Source organism: Triturus cristatus, chromosome 3_2 (genome assembly GCF_964204655.1).
Source record: "Triturus cristatus chromosome 3_2, aTriCri1.1, whole genome shotgun sequence".
Lineage (NCBI taxonomy): Eukaryota > Metazoa > Chordata > Amphibia > Caudata > Salamandridae > Triturus > Triturus cristatus.
Window position 1 is genome coordinate 1,093,507,284 of NC_140584.1, and position 24,048 is coordinate 1,093,531,331.

At 45.2% G+C, this 24,048-nt stretch overlaps 1 protein-coding gene across 1 annotated transcript in view; it reads left to right on the forward strand.

Annotated features, from left to right (window-relative positions):
* NLK (nemo like kinase) overlaps positions 1 to 22,090 on the forward strand; it is a 1,424,501-nt gene extending 1,402,411 nt beyond the window's left edge. The window contains exon 11 of the mRNA XM_085649870.1: positions 20,297 to 22,090. Coding sequence (XP_085505996.1) covers positions 20,297 to 20,351 — 55 coding nt within the window. The 3' untranslated portion in view covers positions 20,352 to 22,090. The remainder of the gene's footprint in view (positions 1 to 20,296) is intronic.
* Positions 22,091 to 24,048: the final 1,958 nt, after the last annotated feature.

Consider the following 24,048-nt stretch of genomic DNA (forward strand, 5'->3'; position numbering starts at 1 on the left):
CAACCAAGGGCAACAACGGTACTCTTCACAACCACAGCAGTCCTACAGACAGCAAGCTGGCAAATCATATAGAGGGAAGTCAAATTACAGGGGGAATTCAACCAAAAAACAGTGACTGTGTACGGCAGAAGTTCCCTTTTCCCAGTTGTCCTCTAGTTCCTGTTGGAGGAAAAATCTCCCAGTTCTTTTCAACTTGGTCCTCAATCACTTCGGACCGCTGGGTTCTGGATATTATTTCAAGGGGCCACGCCCTAGAGTTTGTGAAGGTTCCTCCACGCACCCCTCCATCCGGACCTCCTCCCGCCCATCTCAAAGAACTTTTCAATCAGATCCAGATAATGGGTGCCATCGAAGTGGTTCCGAAATATCAAAGAGGGTTGGGGTTCTATTCCCGTTTTTTCCTCATACTAAAGAAATCAGGGGAGTGGCGTCCCATCCTCGATCTAAGGTTGCTCAACAAATTTCTCAAGACCCAGTCCTTCCGAATGCTCACATTAAAGGACATCCTCCAATTCTTCTCTCAGGAGGATTTCATGACAACGATCGATCTGCAGGATGCATATTTCCATGTGCCCATTCTGCCACGCCACAGGAAATACCTACGATTTCGAGTGGGTCACAAAGATTACCAGTTCAAAGTCCTACCCTTCGGACTCTGCTCAGCCCCACGGGTCTTTACAAAATTCCTGGCCCCGGTGGTGGCTCATTTACGGCAAGCGGGTATTCAAATATACCCTTACCTGGACGATTGTCTCATCAAATCTCAATCCTCCCACCAAGCGGCCCTCGATACCCAGCGCTGTCTCGATCTGTTCCAGTCCCTGGGTTTGTCGATCAATGTGCGAAAATCTCAACTCACGCCGACTACGTGCAAGACCTTTCTCGGCGCTTCTATCAATACGAGCACAACCATGGCTTTCGCTTCAGCAGAGCGTCAAGAACGGATTCAACAGCTTGCAAGCTCCATCGCAGCAAAGCAGTCAGTTTCAGTCCGCACATTGAAATCCTTTCTGGGAATGGCGTCCTCATGCATCGCTTTGATCCCTCATTGCAGACTAAAGAGTCGTATCATACAGGAGGAATTAGACAAGCAGTGGCGCCAGGTTTCCGGTTCCTTCAACGATCAGCTCGTGGTGTCACCCCGCATGGCTCAAGCGCTGCATTGGTGGACCCGTCCTGCCAACATCGCAGCAGGAACCTCTTTTCTGTTGACAACCCCAGAGCTCGTCCTTACCACGGACGCATCCATGGAGGGTTGGGGCGCACATTTTCAAGATCTATCCGTCAAGGGCCAATGGTCAGCGGCTCAGCGTTGCTGGCACATCAACAGATTGGAACTGATGGCCATTTTCTTGGCGTTGAAATCCTTCCGCCTCCAGTTCCAGGGGAAGTCAGTCCTCATTCAGACGGACAACACCACGTGCATGCACTACCTGAACAAACAGGGCGGGACAAGATCTCCACTGCTCTCCCGTCTGGCGCAGAGGATTTGGAGTTGGGCCATACTCCATCAGATAACGTTACAGGCAATTCATCTGCCCGGCATTTCCAATACTCTGGCGGATGCACTCAGTCGGTCAGCATCATCAACCCACGAGTGGGAGTTACATCAACCGACTCTGGAATTTGTCTTCAACCTCTGGGGTCACCCGACAATCGACCTCTTCGCAACCCCTCAGAATACAAAATGCCGGTCCTACGCAAGCTGGTTTCCCCACAAAGGGTCGTGCGGAAATGCCCTTTCGATCAATTGGTACGGGATATTTGCGTACGCTTTTCCGCCGATTCCTCTGATTCCGCGAGTGTTGCGGAAGATGAGACAACAACCGTGCCATGTACTCCTCATAGTTCCACGGTGGCCTCGGCAAGCATGGTTTTCGGAGTTGCTTCTCCTATCCCAATGCGAGCCCATCCTTCTTCACGTGAAGCCGGATCTGCTGACAATGAACGATGGTCGGATATGCCATCCGAATCCCAGCTCTCTCAGCTTGTCGGCTTGGAGCCTGAGCACCTTCAATTTGCTCATTTGAACATTCCTCCAGCCTGCAGGGAGGTGTTAGCTAAGGCAAGAGCTCCATCCACAGTGAAAACGTATAAGCTCAAATGGAAGCGATTTTGTCTTTGGTGTGCTTCCGCCCACATACATCCTGTGCACGCTCCCCCAGAACACATTCTGCCGTTCTTCCTACAACTAGCGCAGTCTGGATTATCGCACTCTACCTTAAAGGTCTTTCTAGCGGCAATATCTCGCTTCCGACAAGACGGCTCGTCCTCTCTCTATTCATCCAGAGTCATACAGCAATTTTTCAAGGGTCTCTTCCGAATGTTCCCGCCCATCCGGCGTCCTCCACCCACGTGGCGCTTGAACATCGTGCTGGCTCAGCTCATGAAGGCGCCCTTTGAACCTATCCACTCAGCGGATGTCAAATTTTTAACTTGGAAAGTGGCCCTCCTCCTTGCTCTGACCTCTTCCCGCAGAGTCAGTGACATTCACGCCTTTACAATAAAACCTCCGTTCCTTCAATTCAGATCGGACTGTGTCATCCTCCGCACTAATCCGGTTTTTATACCTAAAGTGCCATCTGATTTCCATCTTAGCGAACCGGTGCTTTTAAAAACTTTTTTCCCGCATCCACAAACTCCGGCGGAGCAAAGCTTACACTCTCTGGACTTGAAGAGATGTCTTAAATTCTACATTAGCAGAACTCAATCCTTTCGCAAATCTGACCAGTTGTTTGTGGCCTACGGGCGTGCTTGCAAAGGACAATCGGTCACCAAACCCACGATTGCCCGTTGGGTTTCATCAGCAATCTCTTTTTGCCATCAAAGGGCTGGTAAGCCTCTGTCTTCGGGAGTGAGAGCCCATTCAACGAGGGCTATATCATCTTCCACTGCCCTGTTCGCTGGTGTGCCCATCCATCAGATATGCCGGGCGGCTACGTGGTCCAGCAGGCACACGTTTACGAAGCACTACTGTCTGGAATCCATTAATGAAGCAGACACGGCTGTGGGACAGGCAGTTCTACGGAATCTGTTTAAATAAGGTGAGCCTCTGCTACTTCCCTCCTCCTGGGATATTCTTAATTGCGTTCTAAATACATTGTCATTGTATTTCATGCAATATCAATATGGCTTGGTCAGCCGGATACTGTTTACTGCTTACTATACTATTCAAGCATGTGAATCTATGAAAGACACCCCAAATACTGGAGAAGAACAAATGTTACTTACCTGTAAACTGTGGTTCTCCAGTATTGGTGTCTTTCATAGATTCACATGCGACCCACCCTCCTCCCCTCAGAGGCTCTCTTCTCCTCTTTCGGCTCTTTGGTCACTCTCGTGCTCGAAAATCTGAGGGTCTGAGCCTCTGAGGAGAAGGTTCTAGAGGGTGCTAGCGCCTGATTGGCTGGAGTTTGGACTATAAAATGACAGTGATATGTCAGTAAAGTGATTCTTTTTCTCAATGCTTTCTTATGTCTCAATGCTATCCTATGGTATTTTAACTTGATATGTTATTTGAACTATATATATATATATATAAAGTTTATTTGGGTATGTATATACTCTTATGTGGTTATGTATGTATGTATATATATACATGATACTTATTGCTTTTTATATATACCGTGGGACTCCCACTTCGACGACAGGGAATATTCAAGCATGTGAATCTATGAAAGACACCAATACTGGAGAACCACAGTTTACAGGTAAGTAACATTTGTTCATATCCTCATCCCCAGAAATGGGATGTGGGTATTATTCCAAAGTATTAGACACCTTACACGACATGTTTTGATAAAGGCAAACCATAGTTACCATAATCGTTTAAGATTATAAGGCACTTTAAGAGTATATGGTAGGCTATATCATAGAACAGCTATAAGGACATGGTTCCGAAAGCTGCAGACAGGCTCAGCTCATGCTAGAGCACTATCTCACATGTTACCAAGCACTCTGCCTCCAGGATTGTTAAGGCCTGCCATAGGAGTGGCTGATAGGTACACATGTGTCTATATCTAAGGTAGGTATAGGAATACTACACCTAAGCAAGGGGTGATTACACGACCTTGCCCCAGCTGAGTGATCAGCCAGTTGTGTCAAAATGGAAGGCCAGGCCAGGGGTGGCATAATACATGCTGCAGCCCCTGGTAGGCCTAGGGTACACCTATGCCCTGGGTACCTAGGGTACACTGTACAGGGGCCAATAAGGTGATCCTATCCAAATGGGTTATGCACCTAAAGTACATGGTATTAATTTAGAGAGAGAACAGCAGGGCTGTGGGTCTGATTAGCAGGCCCACAGCCACATCTAAGTCGAAAACCAGTAAAGCAAAAGCAAACAGTGGGGGTGAACATAGAAAGCAGACCCTACTCTCCTACAATTTCGACCTAGCGAATCCTGTGGGAAGAAAAGGGTGCATATTGATGATGCTCACAAGGATTGCATCTATTGCCTCTATCCCCATCCTGAGGCAAAACAATGTAAAGTCTGCTGCACCTTTTCAACTAAGACTATTAGAGACAGAGAGGGCAGGCTTTTATTGTGGCTGAAGAAGAAACGAGGAGAGTCATCAGATGAGGAGAGCGACACTTCCACTAAATCCCATAGGAGGCCCAGGTTGCCTGAGGATCAGCCTGAGGAGGGCAGAAAACATCCTAAAACCTCTCATTTGACCAGAAAATCTCGAAAAAGGGACAAAGTGTCTAAGGTCTCCTCAGAGAGAAGCTTGCCTCATTCTTCTGGAACTTCTAAGGAAAGAGCTGAATTTTCAGGACATTCTTGATGCAAACCCGGCCACAAATCCTCATTGGCGTCAGTCTCACTATGGACGCCTATCACTTCAGCAGTAACTACTACTCTCCCGTTGTCGAGACCATCGACGGCGCCGATGACTTCAGTGAGTATAAAAACACTGATACCCTCGGCATTACCCTTGTCGACAACCTCAGTGACAAAGTTGTCATCATCGATGACAACGCTGACGAAAACTCCTCCGTCGACTAAGATTTCACCGTCGACGAGGACTTCGAGAACTTCACCGTCGACGAGGGTTCCACCGTCGAAGACGGCTCCACCATCTACGACGACTCCATCTTCGACGACAATTTCATCGTCGACGAAAGCTCCACCGTTGACCACCGCTCCACTGTCTATGGCCTCGACGACCATTTTGCCCGTGACAAGAGTTTCGGTATCGTCAACGGGTCTTTTGACTCTGCTTCCGTTCACAAAGCCATTACAAATGCAATCCCCACCATCTAGATTGTCCAGACCGTCTCTGCAGCCTGATTTTCAAACACGTAAGAGTTCACCTTTGCTTCCTAGTCACTTGCTAGATGCAGAGGAAACTGATGATGATGATCCCTTTGTGACTGCTCATAGTCCCTCTGAACCAAATGTAAAGTGTCAGGAGGAGGAGGAGGTCTATTTTGACGAGGAACAGTACTATCAACATTATCCAGTTCCTCCAACACAGTATCATCATTTCAGATATTATGAACATCCAAGACGGGAACCAGCTCAACTGCCTTCGTCTCTAATTCAAGACTTGCACTCCATGCTAGCGGACTACAAAAAGAGGTTCCCGCGCCAAGAGGAGCACGTTGCGGTGCCGCCGCCTCCACCTGTTGCACCACTGTCGCCACCACTGCCTCCTCCCACTACGCCTACGATGACGCCACGTCCCATAATCCCCATGCTGCCTAAAGAGGACCTAACCACTTCTGAAGAGGAGCCTGAGGAGGGAGAAATTGATGATCCTCCTCCACCCACGGATGAATGGGATGACTATGTGATACCGACACCATCCCCTTCTCCTCCTCGTCCTTTGGACTCACCTCCGGAGGATATTGGAGGTTTTCCTAACCTGATGGACAGGGCTACGTCCAGATTTCATCTGCCCACAATTGTCAAGCAATCTGATTGCTTTCTTTATGAGTTTAAAGAGCAATCAAGAAAATCAATAAGATCGATACCCATTATAGATGATATCAGGCAGGAAGGAGTTTAGGTAATAAAGACACTGGCCTCTGTGGTGCTGGTACTGCCAAGACTTGAGAAGAAATAGAGGGCACCCAAAGGATTCCCCCGTGTGTCTTACAGGTCATCCCAAACCGGACTCTGTGATTTCCCAAGCGGCCCGAGGGGGAAAAAAAGTCCATCCACTCCCATCTCGTCTCCACCGGATAAAGAGGGTGCCCGTTTGGACTCCATTGGGAAAAGATTCTCCTCCATGTTGTAGGAGAGTAGGGTCTGCTTTCTATGTTCACCCCCACTTTTTGCTTTTGCTTTACTGGTTTTCGACTTGGATGTGGCTGTGGGCCTGCTAATCAGACCCACAGCCCTGCTGTTCTCTCTCTAAATTAATACTATGTACTTTAGGTGCATAACCCATTTGGATAGGATCACCTTATTGGCCCCTGTACAGTGTACCCTAGGTACCCAGGGCATAGGTGTACCCTAGGCCTACCAGGGGCTGCAGCATGTATTATGCCACCCCTGGCCTGGCCTTCCATTCTGACACAACTGGCTGATCACTCAGCTGGGGCAAGGTCGTGTAATCACCCCTTGCTTAGGTGTAGTATTCCTATACCTAACTTACATATAGACACATGTGTACCTATCAGTCACTCCTATGGCAGGCCTTAACAATCCTGGAGGCAGAGTGCTTGGTAACATGTGAGATGGTGCTCTAGCATGAGCTGAGCCTGTCTGCAGCGTTCGGAACCAAGTCCTTATAGCTGTTCTATGATATAGCCTACCATATACTCTTAAAGTGCCTTATAATCTTAGACGGTTATGGTAACTATGGTTTGGCTTTATCGAAACATGTCGTGTAAGGTGTCTAACACTGTGGAATAATACCCCCATGCCATTTCTGGACATGAGGATATTATTCCCCCCTTCTAGAGGGAAAGACATGTTAAAATCATACTTCACTGTTAGCCTCTGACCAAAGCCTCAGCATCACAAAATGGATGCTGCTGCCACGACACAAGTCTGACCTCCTGCAGCTGGGAGTCATCCCAGCCAGGGAGGCCTGGACAATAGGTTTCCTGCTTGGGGAGGTGCTAGCACCTCCCCAGACAGCCTTTAGTGTATTGGGGCAGGGTGGGCTGAAAGGAATGAGACATGCCTGGGGCACACAAGGTGTTCCTTGCATAGTCCAGTTCAAACCGGCGCTGGGGCACTCCAGCCCCAGCTCTGGCGCGAAACTGGACAAAGGGAAGTGGGTGTAACCACCCCCTCCCAGGTCCCACCCATAAGGCGTGACCTAGCAGGTATCCCAGCCCCCCAGATTAGTATAAGAGTGGGAGTTGGGCCTCAAGACTTTGGATTATCCTGAACCTGCAAACTTGAACAGAAACTCTGGACCTTCGACATTCGACGAAAGAAGAAGACTGAAGAATCTCCCTTGTAGCCAAGGAGTGGCTACCCTGTGCAAACAGGCACCATCAAGAGACTACCCTTTGCTTTGCCCACTTTCTACGAGGAACCAACTGCAGAGCCCGACCAGAGCCTTGACTTCCAGACTTCTCCGACCCTGATCCACATCCACAGCAAAGCTGAGATCCGTGGAGGCGACGAGCGACGTGGGACCGGCTACCTGGGAAAAGTGGCTAGTAACTTAAAGCGCAGCTTCTGAGGCACCCTCGAAGTTGTGCACCGGGGATTGAGAAGCCCCAACCCCAAGCACCATCTGCACCGAAGATCAGCCCCCCCACACTCCACGAGTCCTGCGTGGGGCCCTTCTGCATTTTCCTGCTTGCCGCGTCTGTCCGGTTGCTTGCCCGCTGGCTGGTGGCCTTTGTGACGACGCTCCCTGAAATCTTCTGCGCTGGTTTGGCTCCTCCAGACTGGCTCCCGCTTCTCTGCAAAGAAGAAGCACCCCAGACCTTCCTGGTCTGCACCAGAAGCAAGTCCTCCGTTCTTCGTGGGTTCCGCTTGCCAAGGCTTGGTGACTCCTAGTCCAACTTCGACGCCGCCGACAGCAAGAGCCTTCGTGGGACAGCTCGCCTCCTGGTCCTGGTCGTCCTCGACGCTTCCTGGTCCTCCTGGCTGCAGCGACAAGCTTCACCTTCACCTGCAATCTTCACGACATCGCCTGGTTCCTTCCTGGTTCCACGTGGTCACTGGCTAGTGACCTTGACTCTGTCCCTTCTGCTTGCAGGTTTCCTCTCTTCTTGATCCCAGCCTTGGGATCCACCGGACACTCTTCACTGACTGCCTGTCAGCATCTTTCTTCAGGCATCCATAGGAGTCGACGACGAAAACCGACGCATCTTCACCCCTATGCACCCGCAGCCTGTGGGCTAGGTAACTTGGGTACTCCGGTGCTCATCAGGATAGTGACTATCCTAGTGTCTAGTTTTCAAGTCTCAACTTCCTAGCTACTCCGGAAGTGTCCTAAATCTACCGTTTTCTAAACTGTACTATTGCTATTGACTTTTACGCATTACGCGTGAGTGTTTCCACTCTGCACACGAATCCCGTGGGCCTCCCACTTCCTAACTAACGCTAGTGTAGTGTAGCCCCAGCGATTCCCTAGGCCTAGGCCTATACTATTTCCGTGACAGTGGTTCTTATACCACTTACTTAGTATATGGTTTGCGTGGCCCCTAGGGCCTAACTGTATTACTTACCTGTGTGACTTAATGTATGCTTAAATAAGACTGTGTTGTACTTACCTCTAATCTCATAAAGAGTGCTGAGGGTTTGACTAGAATAAATACACTTTATTTTATATATATCTGTTGTGGTGTCCTTTCATTTGGTATTCAAGGGATTATATATGGTATCACAGCTGGCTTCACATGCCATTCAGAGTTTAGCCTAAGACTGCTCTTGTCCATGCTACCACTAGGATAGCTGGTCTATCAGGTTGACTTTACAACCAATCACCATAAGGGTATTTGGACTGATATATGGTGTACACTAGAACTAGTGACATCATACATCAGGCCAACTTCTCACACATGTCTGCAATCTCTATCAGAGCGTCTAATGTACTAGCCATTCTAGGCCATTACGATCGGCAAAAGTGGTCCGATATAGTAGCCATGAGTGAGTTTATTCCAGAGGAAAACAAAGAGGAGTTTAATAAGGTCCTGCCGGAAGGAGAGCGCACAGCGGCCGAAATTATAGACTGTGCTATGGATATAGCCACTACAGGCTTTTGTCAACTTGTTGTTGCGGCTGTTTTAAGACACCAAGAATGGCTTAGGGCAACGTCCTTTCGTCTTGCAGTGCAGTCAAAATTACTTGACATGGCAGATTATGGAGCTAGTCTATTCAGACAAGACTTAGACGAAGCTCTCTTGGCAATAAACACAGATACAGATACTGCCAAAGCGTTATGTACCCTACAGTACCGTAAAGTGCCCTTTCGGGGAGCACAAGGTTGTGTTTTTTCCAGCTATGGAGGAAAGTTCCATCGCACCCAGAATTATCAATCCTTACAGCCACAATCTCGTCAGGAGTACCAGCAGCAATCATTTCGACAACAACAGCTTGTTTCTCCAGGCAGGGCTCTCGCAGAAAAACAGTGTTGCAAGCACGCGACTCAGGCTGCAAACAGTGATCACAACAGGGTACCAGCTATGTTTATTCTCCCCCCCCCCCACCCCCCCCCCCTCAACCGGTGCGAAAGTTTCCAACCATATCCATCAGTGGCGCAATATTACAACAGACAAGTGGGTATTGGGCCTCATATCTTATGGCCATCCTCTAGAATTTACCCAGCGCCCCCCAAACACTCCACCTAGGGGATCGCACCGCCCCCTTGTCTTCACTTACTCAAACAGGAAGCCAAGATTATGCTACAGAAAGGGGCAATAGAAAGGGTTCCAGTGCTTCAGAGAAGGAAAGGCTTCTACTCCTGCTTCTTCCTTATACCCCAAAAATCGGGAAAGTGAAGAGCTATCTTAGACCTCAGAGACTAAACAAATACGTCAAAAATCAAACCTTCAGAATGGTCACACTCTCCGACATCCTTCGGCGCCTCAACAGCGGAGATTACATGACCTCATTGGATCTGGAGGATGCTTATTTCCATGCTCCCAAACACAGAAAATTCCTACAATTCACAGTGGCTGGTACCCTCTATCAGGTCCGAGTCCTACCTTTCGGCCTCAAATCGGCTCCACGGATTTTTGCGAAGTTTCTGGCTCCAGTGGCAGCTGACTTGCGGAACCTTTTTACGAAGTTTCTGGCCACAGTGGCAGCTGCCTTGCGGAACCAGGGTCTTCAAGTATTTCCATACTTAGACGATTGGCTCCTGAAAGCTCCATCGGCTCATCTAGCAAAGGCTGCTACAGAGGATTGTGTAGATCGGTTTCACAAATTAGGCCTTTCAATAAACCAATGAAATTCATCGGTCTCTCCAAGTCAGAGAATGACGTTTTTAGGGGCCGACTTGGACACCATTCAGAACAAAGCTTCCCTCTCACAAGAAAGGCAATATCGTTTGCAAACTTTGGCTGTCAGACTTGCCAAAATAAAGTATACTTCTGTGAGTGCATACAAGTCTCTACTGAGCATGCTCTCTTCCGTAATTGACCTATTGTCACTTGCTCGTCTGCATATGAGACCTCTGCAAGAAGAACTCCGTCAATAGATTCAAACTACGTGATCCTTTGACGATGGGAGAACTATCACCCCACACATGAAAGAGGCATTCGAATGGTGGACACTGAAGTCACATCTGTCTCAGAGCCTCTCCTTTCTGCCGGTGATCCCGTAATTCATAGTCACCATAGATGCTTCCATTGAAGATTGGGGAGGTCATCTTCAAGACCTTTAGATTCAGGGAAGATGGTCCTCGGCCCAGCGTCAAATGCACATAAACAGGCTGGAGTTGATAGCCATTTTCCTCGTGCTGCAGGCTTTCCTCCCTCTAATAAAAGCTCATCTGTGTTGATCCATACGGACAACACCACAAGCGTGTTTATGGCAACAAATAAGAAGGAACCAAATATCTCTCTCTCTCTCTCTCTCTCTCACTCACTCACTCACTCTCTCTCTCTCACACTCTCACACTCTCACACTCTCACACTCTCACACTCTCACACTCTCACACTCTCACACTCTCACACTCTCACACTCTCACACTCTCACACTCACACACTCTCACACTCTCACACTCACACACTCAACAGCTATGGAGCTGGCTAACATTTTACAGGATATCCCTAACAGCGGAACATGTTCCAGGACTTCGGAATACCCTGGCAGACACTCTGAGCAGAAACAAAGACAGCTGCCATGAGTGAGAGCTCGAACAAGACCAGCTTTGGACCTTTTTGCAACCCAATCAATTCCAAATGCCAATTCTTTGCAAACAGATTCCCTCTCCCAAACTCTCGGTGTAATGCCTTTTCAATGCATTGGTCAGGGATTTATGCTTTTCCCCCTATTCCACTGATACCCAAGGTCCTTACGAAAATGAAGATGGAACACTGCCGCCTTCTTCTGATAGCTCCCAGATGGCCCAGACAGAATTGGTACATGGAGCTTCTCCTCTTCTCGGAAGCCCAGCCCGTCTATTACCAACACCAACTCTGTTGACCCGGAACCAGGGTCAAATATATCATCCAGAGCCAGTGCCTCTTCAGTCACATGCGTGGCTCCTGAAATCTTTGAATTTAAGGATCTGACCATTGCTCAAGAGTGCAAAGACATTATCGCCATGTCTCATGTTGATAGCAACAGCAACACGTACAGACTGAAATGGAAAGTATTTTGCCTATGTGTCGACCGAATAAGGTGCATCCATATCTTTCTGCTCCAGAACAGATATTCCCATACTTACTATACTTGGCAAAATCTTGGCTGTATATGCTTCAGTTAAAGTTCACCTTGCGGCTATCTATAGATATAGAAGCTCATGAAACACCCATCTCTATGCTCTACAAGAATTGTACAGCAATTCATGAAGGGATTGTTTCGTACTTTTCCGCCTGTCCAAGCTCCACCCCCTAATTAGCGCTTAAATGTAGTCCCATCACAATTGATGAAGCAAACCTTTGAGCCCATCCATAGGGCCGACATCAAATACCTAACGGGGAAAGTAGCTCTCTTGTTAGCCTTTACGTCAACTAGAAGGGTTAGTAAGATACAAGCTTTCACCATAAAACACCCGTTCCTTTGCTTTACTGACGAGGTGGTTATTCTCAGGACGAATCCAAAATTCATTCCTAAGGTTCCCTCGCAGTTCCACTTGAATGAATCAGTCATTCTAAGGACTTTCTTCCCAGATCCTTCTACTCCTGCGGAACGAGTTCTACACACTTTAGACATCAAGAGATGTCTTAAATTCTACCTGCAAAGGACTAAGTCTATGCGCAAGACAAATCAACTATTTGCAGCCTTATGAGCAAAACTGTCAAGGCACTGCAGTTTCTAAAACTACTATCGCTAGATGGATAGCGACCACAATTCAATTTTGCCACGATAAGGCTCGCAAACCATTTTCAAGGACAGTGAAAGCATACTCCACTCGGACAGTCTCTACTTCAGCTGCCATGTTTGCTGGTGTGCCACTGAAAAATATCTGCAGAGCTGCAACGTGGAAAATACCTAAGTTCATGCAGCACTATTGCCTTGAGTAGAAACAGCGTGCTGACGCAGCCGTGGGACAGGTAGTGCTACGTAACTTATTTCAATAAGGTGAGCCTCTTTAAGTAGAGGATTTCAGTTCTATTGTCATTATCAATAGAGAGTTTTAAAAATGTGTATTCTGTGAATTTAGAATTGGTATACTTGTTAAAGAGATAAATAGAGAGGTTTATTGCACATGCCAACGCCTTTATATGCATTTACTTTGCACCAACACTTTCAAAAAGCATACCTTTTGTGAATACATTTGCAAGTATTATTGGCAGTACCCGCCATTCACTAAAAGTGCTTACTGAGTGTATATAACTGATTACTATTCTGATTCAAGCATGTAAATCTATGAAAGATACCCCAATACTGGATAAGAAATAAGCTACTTACCTGTAAATGCAGTTATCCATTATTGGTTTCTTTCATAGATTCACATGCAACCCACCCTCCTCCCAGGAGAGGCTTTTCTTACACTACAGTATTACTATCCACACTTGTGCTGGAAAATCTGAGAGACTCAGCCTCTCTTGGGAAGGTTCTAGAGGGTGCTGGTTACTGCTTGGTTGTGCTTAGGTTTAGTCCTTTTTTTAGAAAAGGAGGTAGATAGGCTATTAAATGCATGGTTGCCTCCATGATAGCCTATGAGAGTTATTAATTACTACTGTTTTTTTATATTACCGTGGGACTCCCACTTCCACGAGGGGGAATGATTCAAGCATGTGAATCTATAAAAGATACCAATACTGGATAACTTCAGTTACAGGTAAGTAACTTATTTCATCTCCCTCCACTGCTGTTGGTGCCATAATTATTGTATCAAGGACGGTAAGAGGGAGTTTTGCATTATTTATAAGGCTTTCACAGTCCTCGTTTATACCATCAGGCAACGGTGGAAAGCCCATAAGGTTCAGAATATATGTACTGCCAGGTTGTAAGTGTAAATGGTCAAAGGAACCTTTACCGTATGGAATTACAGGGGTGGACTGTGGATGATTGGTGGATTTCCTAGGTCCTGGTGGAGAAATATCATACTGAGGGGCTTGGGAGAGAGCTTGAGATAATGTTGAAGAGTCAATAACTACCCCATCTCATAAACTTCGATTAGTAAGAATCATGGCTAAGCCAGAGCTAACTCGTTGGGTATCGACATGCCCAGAGTCTTTGATTATATGGGGTGATGAGCGTTTTTTTTTTTTTTACTTTGACATTTATCGACTGCCTGCAGTACTGAAACCTCCCTAAGCGAAGGTAGGGTACACCTATCTCTAATGGCATCCCCTAGGGATAATACCTGCTCTTCAATCTTCCCCAAACAAATCATAATAGGTTTACGTGCATCTGTCAAAGTGTACAATACGAGCATAACCCTCTTCAGGAACATATAGGGCTCCTTACTCTCCCACCTGATATGCCCTATTTATCTCCACCTGATCAGGACTTGCTGGACTTTTTTCGGGGCTAAAAGCTGTTTCTTTGACTTGGATCCGACCTCCGTTCATTTCAGTTTCTCTCCCTATGGATTTAATATTGCTTCTTAGCTTAGGTTCTGGAAAGGAGACTAATGGTCAGGTTATTTATAGAGTTGTTAATTACTAACTACCCTTGGTGACAGCCGGACTGTTAATGTGGGCTCCTGTTGGCCCCCTGCATCACTGGTCACCGAGTTCTTCGTTCATACCATGTGAGGAGGGGAAGACGAAGACAGCGATAATCTCCTTTCTGCTGAATCAATTTCTTTGCTCATAGCTCCCACGGTGTGCTGAAAAAATCTATCAAGAGTTATACTAGGGGCAGCCAATGCAGGGGTGTTTTTCCGCTTCCCCCATAATTCTGTAATTCGACAGGGCAAACAAGTCCAGACACAACCGGCCCCTGGAGTAAAGGTAACGGTGACAGTGAAAACGAAACTCACGATCGGTGATAATAATTTATGTTGATTAACTACTTCATCTCTAAATCCTTCTCCTGGTCCTTTGGGACAAGGGCAATTGAGAACTGCTCTGAATACAAATATCTTGGCGTCATTGTCGACAGGGGTGGCCAGTTTTCAAGACATCTTGAGGCCACCAAGAGGAAAGGTATGCTGATCGCAACAACTCTCAGACAACTTAAAACCAATCTGTCTGGGCCAACTCTTCTGCCACTACTGCGTGTTGCACAAGCAAAAATTGAGTCATCAATTACCTATGGTAGTGAAGCCTTAAGAGGTACAGACGCAAAACTGCTGGACACAACTATCTCAAAAGCTTACAGAGTCCTCTTAAATCTACCATCATACACCTCACAGGCTCAAATCCGGCTAGAATTTGGTTTAACCAAGCAATTACTCGCTAGGCGAGGATCATACATCAAATGCTGGTATAAAATAAAGATCTCGCCTGAAAACACACTGAATCACCAGCTCTGGGAAAACCTGCGTGGCAGCTCCACTGCACTTGCAAAAAACTACCTAGAGGAGTCACTAGCAAAGACAGGTCTAAAAGATCTATGGGAAACTTCCCTTTCGAACGCACAATTTAAACGTGTTGTAAATAAGAACATAAAGCGACTCTCCTTTATAGAGGACAAAGCTACTTTTGCCCACAGACGCCACGCATGGATGATAATGAGCTCTTACAAATCGCCCGGGCTACAGGCATACTTCGGGCTGGGTTATTGCAGGAAATCAAAAGAAGCATTTTTAAAACATAGGCTTGGAATCTTACCAGCCACACCCCACTCACAACCCTGGCTGAGAAAAGATTGTGGGCCCACATGTAGGCTGTGTGGCTCAGGGAAAGAAGATATGGAACACCTGATATGCTCCTGCAAAAAGCTAAAAGAGGAAAGAGTAGCTCTCCTGAAAACCACCTTCAACGAACTTAACATACGTACCCGGAGACAAGCAGTCATTGCATGCTTTGACCCAAGACTTTTACATCTGAATGGTCTGTTGGTAAAATTTCTGAAACTAGTTAAGCTCAAACAACCTAAAACAGATGAAAGTGTACAGAAAAACAAGGAATTATGAACATTTCTTGAACTTTTATTTTTTAACCCATTTTCCTTTTAAGACTGCTCTCAAATTTAAAAATTGATGAAATATGTACTTACTATGATCTTGTAATGGTTTTAATTAATCAGAAACAATAAATTTTACTTACTTACTTACTTACTTCATCTCTAGTCCACCTCTAAAATATACAGTACCGTCACTGGGGTTTCAGAAAGATGCAGCCAAGAAAGGAGACCCAGCCTCGCCTCACCCAGGTGGGTGCAGACGGGCCCACTCTTGGCCCGTGCACATGACCGGGCGCTTCCCACACCGTGGGGTCAGCTGAGCACTTTTTGCGAGTAATCGTGGCTCTCGCCACCTCTTCAAGCACCGATGATCACTGGGGGCCAAAGTCCCACCCTAGCAGGAGGTGTAGAAACTCAAAGTCTGTGGCAACAATGTTTCAATTAATTTAAGGAGCATCCCACCGGGGTCAGCTGAGCGATTTTAGCACGTTTTGCCGTACTCTGTCTGCTTTCTCAAACACTGATGAACACTCGGGCACAAAGTCTCACCCTAGCTGGAGGTGTAGAAACATAGTCTGTGGCAACAATGTTTCAATTAATTCAAGACGCCTCATCAAAGTAAAGCACACCAACACAACAGTGCAACTGTGTGGGCTTTATGAAAGTCTTGTCTTGTGTTTTGTTTTATGTTGTGGAGTGCTTTTGTCTTGTAAATGGTTGTCATTTTGGGCTTTTTTGTTTTTTTAATTTCTTTGTGCTAGTTAATGGTTGCTTTGTAGAGTTTTAGTGTGCATAATGTGACTCTGGCCATAGTGCGGCAGCTGTTCAAAATGTTAAAAGCTGTTACTGATCCCAAGTCTCACTGCGCCATCCCCCCCTCCCCCCCCACCACCACCGGTAACGACGTTTGGTTTGTACCTAGGGACCCCCCCCCGCTGCACCACCTGTATGTGCACATTTCACTCAGGACTGCCAACACCACACCATCAGAGAAAGGCGGGCCTGCCTGGGAATCAAGTTCTAAGGTATCATTAATTCAGCAGGTGCAGCGGCCCCGCAGCCCAGATGTGAGAGGCTCTTTGCATTCTTTTTATGGCTGTGATGGACTGACTACCTAAAAGGGGATCTGAGGGACCATTTCCATTGCTTGCATTAGGGGCCATGGCAGCTACTGCGCGCGGAACAGGCTGCCGGAAGCCCCGGAGGCTGCTCAGGGGTTAGAACGGCGCCTTCCGCTTCACAGCATAGGAGCCGTGTGCGCGTGTAAGGGCACGCGGGTGGCGTGTACGTATAAGATCCCTTATGCTGGTGCACCAGGGAACAGGGGGAGCGAGCCCACAAATTAGCAGGGAGAGCCGGGTCAAAGATCTAGCTGGGCTCTACGACCCGAGTCATGTAAATAGTGGTCAACTAAAAATCCTACGAAAGTTATGCCGTGGAAATATCATAGACTCGATGTAGTCTTTTAACATGCAGAAGCGTTTCAGGTTAATACATTAAACTATTTTTGCATACCGCAAACCCTGAAGTCACCTATTGGAAGTTGCGGTTACACGTGATAACGAAGAACAAGCATTTGCAATGCAATAGGACTCGCATTTACACGAGACATATTGCATTGCAAACAGGACAAAGGGAAACAGGACTTGGGAAGCACGGACAACGGGAGTGGGGGGGGGGGGGGGGGGGAGAGAAGGCAGGGCAACTGGAGTGCCGGCGGGGGGAGTGGGGCCAAGAAGGCACGGACAGCCGGAGGGAGGGGGAGTAGAGAAGGCAATTAAAGAAAATAGTGCTCACAGTCTAAATAACACGTAGCGTGTAACACTCGAAGTAAAGGGGCCAGTAGCCATGGAAAGATACAAATGACGACATGGCCGTAATAAGGAGGGACTAACAAGCCTATAAACCAATCCGGAGGCAGCATTTACGAAGGACAAAGACCCAGACATAAGCCAATGAAAAATATGGGCGGGGGAGTAGGTAGGCTTCCCTCACTTAGTGACCTACAGCAGATCTTCACCGGAGCAGCGTTTGTGCTCTGACTCTAGGCTCGACTCAATAAACTGCTCAGCTGGTGAGATAGTAAAAAAAAAATCGCCTGACCGGGATCTCCAATCATGCTAAACAAAAGGGCTTGAATCATTCCTATAAGTTACATTAAACTAGTTTTAAAAGCTCTGAACTGATGTTGCCCTTTAATACTCTGTTTACCCGGATTCTGTAACAATGGGCTGAGTTAAAGTTGAAACTTCTGTTTTGAAGCCGTAACATAAGGTGCAAGACAATTTCTTCAAAATATGTAGAATTAAAGGAGACACCGATAAAGTCTCTTATTTGTCTTGCAGCGCTCCTTGCATGAAGATCCTTGCCATTAAAATATACAGTGCAGGGTGCGACTCCTTCTAATGTAGATTTCGCTCTGGACTTGCGTGTCATTGCTTGTGTGTCCCAGCATGCACTGGTGTGAAGCGAAACAGTGCTGACGCACACAGGCAGAAATGGCACACACACAGAAGGCCCGGTACAGGCTTTGAACACAGCGCTTGAGATGGGTAACAACTTCCAGTCTATTAAGTAATGACTTAACTTGAATGTGAAGGCAAATAAAACATACCTTATCTTTCTGGGATGTGGGTTTACCACGGTGTGCCAGGTGACAGAAGAGGATCCAAAGGTGTGGTAACCGGTAAAGAATTCCTTCCTTAGGCTAGTTCAACGAAAACAATAATTCTCGTCGCCAAATAATGTTGTAATGCAGACAACAAAAGGCATAGAAGTGGTACTTCATAAAATATTTATTAGTAGAATCCATACAGAGCACAAACAAGCTCACGAATCGAGTGTTATGAGGAGCTTAAGAAGTCGCCTGCCATCCAGACAGGAACTGCAGGTCAGATTCCTCAACAGTGGAATCCTGAAACCCACCAGAATGCTGTGTCATGGAAACAACAACACTATGACATTGTAGCGACGTTGAAAGTAAACATACACATTACACATAGGTTAGTGATCTGCACTGACTGATCACTAACCATTCTTGAGACTCTATGGCTATCTAACTGGGTGGTGCTAAATACCACCACTTACAAAATTACTTGCTACTGCCTTCTGTTACAAAGACAAATTGTTTTAGCATCTTAAGTAGGGCATTAACAATAGCAACTCTCTGGGGTAATTCACAGGGAGGTTGGAGGACCTTCCTGGTTTTAGGCCATTGAAGGCCAAGCTTCTGATGGAAGAACTTAAGAAGCATATGGTCTCGCAAGTTTATAGGCATTGGCAAACAATTCTTCTGACTCTTTCCCCTGACTATGGGATGCATAGAAGTGCAATCTGGGTCCACTCACTGATGATGGCTGGCGGAAGGTGTGGGCTTCTTCCCCCAGAATCTGATATTGCCTCACAATTCAGGCTCTTCTAGTTCATCTGTCTGCACCAAACATAGCTTGCTCGATATCGAGTATGGAGAATGGGATTAGTGGCTTCACCTATGTGCCTTAGATGTTTATCTTCCAGGGGTGGCCTTTTACACTCTGAGTTGTACAGGAATAGCTACAGTTTGGGAGAGAGTGATCTCAACATAGGGATTGGACTAGGTTGGTCACTTCCTGGTGACCCCAAAATGACTTTGTTACATATTACCATTGACCTTGATAGTAACTCTTACAGTTCCCTGACCCTTACCTGGAAGAAAGATGAAGGACCATGTAAAGAAGCGATGGAGTCAGCATTAAGTATAAAACAAATATTTATTGAGTGCCATAAAAGGTCCCACTGGTGCAAAAGCGACCAGCTCTAGCAAACTCCAACCGCTTCTGCCCCAATTCAAACCCAAACTCTTACATCAATAAATTCTAAAGTTACACCAAACAATTCTACATGACATGGATAGATTCTAAAGACATAGAAAATTATACATTCTTAAATAAACATAAAAAGAAAAGACACGATTACCACAGACCACTCCTTGTGGCCCTAAGATCTCTACAAAAACAGCAGTTTTGGAGTCAATCCACTCATTATAGATACATTGCAGTTTAGCCCCTCCAACAAACTGTTTGCTCCTCGGAGACAAAAAAATCGCACTTTTGGGAATGAGAAGGTGTGTGATAAGCCGGGGTGAGACAGATGTAGAATGGGAAGAGGCTTAGGGGGAGGTGAGAATTGAGACCTCATGAACCAAACAGTATGCTAAAGTATCATGAAGCATTGCCTTTTATCTTATTCCTTTTGGTTATTCATAAACCAATAAAATGTGTTGTATAAAAAAAGAAAATGTAAAGACCTTTTTAATTTAATTACCTATGTTTAATTATTTTCGTTCTGGAAATACAGGCACTTGCTAGGGGCTATTTTCCATTTGATGGGCTTGTATTGTATCCTGAGATTTGAACTGAAAACAGGTTGTCCAAAATATATATATAGATATATATATATAATGAGGAGATTTAGGCATCTAATATTTGTGAGTGTGAACATTTACTCTCTAAAAGTATGAATTATGACGAGGTGTTAACTGTGCAGTGCATAATGCAAAGACATCTACATTTATGATAGTTTTCTTAGACTTGGTACGTAATGTAAGCACTATAAATTGAGACTAGTGAGAAATTAAAAATATCTCAAAGTGGCATTTCTCCTGTGATTTTTATTAACCTGTTTCTGGTCTTTTCTTTGGTTTCCTAGTTCTACGGTGGCTCAGCCCTCTGAAATGCCACCATCTCCTCTGGTCTGGGAGTAAAAACAGAAGATACATACTACTGGACATGTATTGTAGCTTTTCACTGGAGTCTAGAGTTTGCAGTTATTGAGGTTAATCATGAGTGCACTGTAATTTTACTAATGAATGAAGTTTTAACAGCCACTGCTTGTGTACGATGAATAATGCTTGGGGGCAAATTTGTTTTAGAAACCTTTAATCTTGTGAAATGGTTGTGCTTTTAGAAGAAGTATTTTCCCAGAGTTGCAAATGCTTTACAAAATATTGTGAAATTGTTTGGCTCAGAACAGATAGAGAATTGAACCCGTTAGGTGGTGCAGGGGATGGATAGGATGTTTTTCAAGTATGGCCCTGTATTTTCTTAAATATTAAATTGCTATTGTACAAAAATCAAGACCCTTTTGATACACAGCCATAATGTAGATATTTTATCAAGAAGATCGGGAATAAGCCCCGAAAAGGAAAACAATCCCAGACGCAGTCACATCCTTCACTAGAAATCAGACCGGTGTATGAGCATCTTAACATTGCAAATCAGTTCAATAAATTAGTGTTTTAATTGAGTTGCACTGGTAATGTATGTTAAGAAAGCAAAAGGTTCATGTCACCTTGTTTCTCGAGGAGATGGAATTGCTGTTAATTTGCTAACTATAATTTTATCATGTGTATATATGTATACAAATATGTGTATATATATATTTAATATATTTTTATTAGGTCCCGTTCACTCTACGTCTATCTTACATTAAGAGCCCCTAGGCATGCTTCCCTTTTTTTCGCTGTAAATAATTTCATTGATGAGCTAGTTTAAAAAAAACTGCTTCACCTCTGAGCATTATTAACGTGCAGAGCTAAAATAGCATGCACGTGTCGATGTGGGAACATTTTTGTTCTTCCCTCCACTGGATGGTTTTAGAGCATAAACACGCAACAGCACATAGAGGACTATGTTTATTGTGTTTATGAGAAGAGATTTAGGCTGGACATCTGTTCGTGTCACTGTCATTTAGAATTTGCTATTGTTTGATCTATTTTTATTGAAACGCTGAATTTATATGTGCATATGTATATAAGTACAAGCTGAAGGCCTCTACCTCCTGGAGTGTACAATTTGGTTTGTTTAACTCCACTTGATAATTAATATATTTTTAAGTTCAGTGTGGAGACTGGAAACTTGAATGTCCCTTTCCAACTTTTATATTTAAATAAAGAAGATATGAACATTGAAGACCGTTTTTCACCTGGCAAAGAAGCCCAAAATAGATTGTGCTCGAAGAAAAATAGGGAAAAATACGATTTCAAATATTAGTGTTGGGCAGAAATGGTATTTATAATGGCTAATTAACTACTGAAAGTTATCTTAAATTATCAGTTTTAAGAAAAGTATTTCTTTCTGAACTAATGAGACTGAAATAATTGATTGCTTGTGAAAAGTTGGTGGGAATCAGAATGGAACGTTTTAACTTCAATGAAGTAATTATGTCGCTGTGAAAGAGAAACATTTGAATTCCAAAAACAGATGTAACTTTGTTTTGTGGTGTTTTTTATTATTATGTGAGTCATAAGAATAAAAAGCAACAGATGCATTTCATGTAAATGGGATGAGAAGCGTTTGTTAAAAAGTGTAGGTGTACACATGACGAGAAAGGAAATATCTGAATTTGGTCAAGTTATGTGGCACACTTGCTAAAACCTTGTACAATGTAGATATGAAGTACAGTATGATGGTAAAAACATTAAATGTGACATTGAAAAAAAAAGGACATGTATTATGTTTTATTTCTTAAAGCTTCTCCCAACCTCCTAAATTGTAAATGCATATAATTATATTGCTTTTCCACAGGTACCTAACCATGCCAGACACACTTTACACTTTAAAAACCATATTCCCCTGATTAAATTGCTGCTTGAATACAAAGCTTATGACCCTTAGAGCTTTATTCAAAGCAGGTTTCCATCATAACCAAAACCCTAGTTCTAAAATTTAGACCAAGCTCCTAGTCTGGTCTGTTTTTTAAAATAAAGAATGTTGTTGCCATTTGGCATAAACGAAACAGAACAGTGATCAGACCATATATTCAAGCCAATACAAGGAGATGGTGGACGGAGTGCTGAAACATTTTAGACACTCACCCCCGATCACTATTAGATCTGCTGACTTTCCCACTGGATTCAAGTTTGCCTGGCTGATGAGAGGTGTTACCCCGAAACCAGTCCCAGGATGCTTGTTTTTGGTCCAGTGAAGACCTGGCTTGGCAGTTCAGGCCGGCCTGTTCTCATGAGGAACAGCGTGAAGATGGATTTGCATATGGCTGGGTCTGAACTGGGTGGCGAAGCGGGCTAAAGAACGAAGATGGATTCAACTCAGATCTGATAGTGACTGGGGTTGAGTGTCGGAAATGTTTCAGCACCCCGTCCATTATCTCCGTGTGTTTGCTTTGTTAGCCCTAAGTTGGCGGGTAATGCCCAAATGTGTGTCCCTTCCTCACTTTGCCACTGGATTTAAGCTAGCCTGGCTGATGAGGGGTGTTACCCTGAAACCAGTCCTAGGATGTTGTTTCCGGTCCAGATAAGACCTAGCTTGGCAGTTCAGGCCGGCCTGTTCTCATGAGGAACAGCGTCAAGACTGATTTGCATATGGCTGGATCTGACCTGGGCTGGCGAAGTGGGCTAAAGAACGAAGATGGATCCAACTCAGATCTGATAGTGACTGGGGTTGAGTGTCAATGTTTCAGCACCCCGTCCATTATCTCCGTGTGTTTGCTTTGTTCGCCCTAAGTTGGCGGGTAATGCCCAAATGTTTGTCCCTTGCTCACTTTGCCACTGGATTTAAGCTAGCCTGGCTGATGAGGGGTGTTACCCTGAAACCAGTCCTAGGATGTTGTTTCCGGTCCAGATAAGACCTAGCTTGGCAGTTCTGGCTGGACTGTTCTCATTAGGAACAGGGTCAAGACTGATTTGCATATGGCTGGATCTGACCTGGGCTGGCGAAGTGAGCTAAAGAACGATGATGGATTCAACCCAAATCTGTTGCTGGGGGTAAGTGTTTGAAAAGTTTCAGCGCTCTGTCCCTGATCTCTTGTGTTTGCAGACAATAAATTAGGCAACGTTATAACATGTGCGAGTTTTCTGAATAGTAGGAGCATTCCTTTCAAGGAATAATTGCAATGGTCATGGGTCATTGAATGGGTCCACCCCTCCATCACTGAGGCTGCCAACCCAACTTAAGTTTTTTCTGGATTAAATTTCTCCTGTCATGACTCCCATGTCTGTGTTTTTGCGAGTGGCAAGTACATGCTCTCTATTAGTTTTCTAATGGAATATGTATTCATTCCACAGAGCCAGCCACACAAGGTAATAGTGCATTAGGGTCCTCACTGCTGAGCCAGAATCAGTTCAATGTGTACTAGAACTTTCAGATAGCGCTTCACCTTCTGATCTTCTGTCATGTGCAGCTAAGCTAGTTTAGGAGAGGTCAGGAACAGGCCAACCAAGCACACATTGAAGAGTAAACAAGTACCTTTCCTCAGAATGACTTAACAGGTCCCAGTTGTGTAAAGAAAGATGCCTTCCTCAGAGTGACACACTAAGCATTATGGTAGGAGATGAGTTTCTACCCATTTTCCACAATTTTTCACAGGCATAGTAGTCTTACTGTGGGGGACATAAGGGCATACCAGTAATCCTTATTAGATAGGCTCTAAACATCAATCTATCA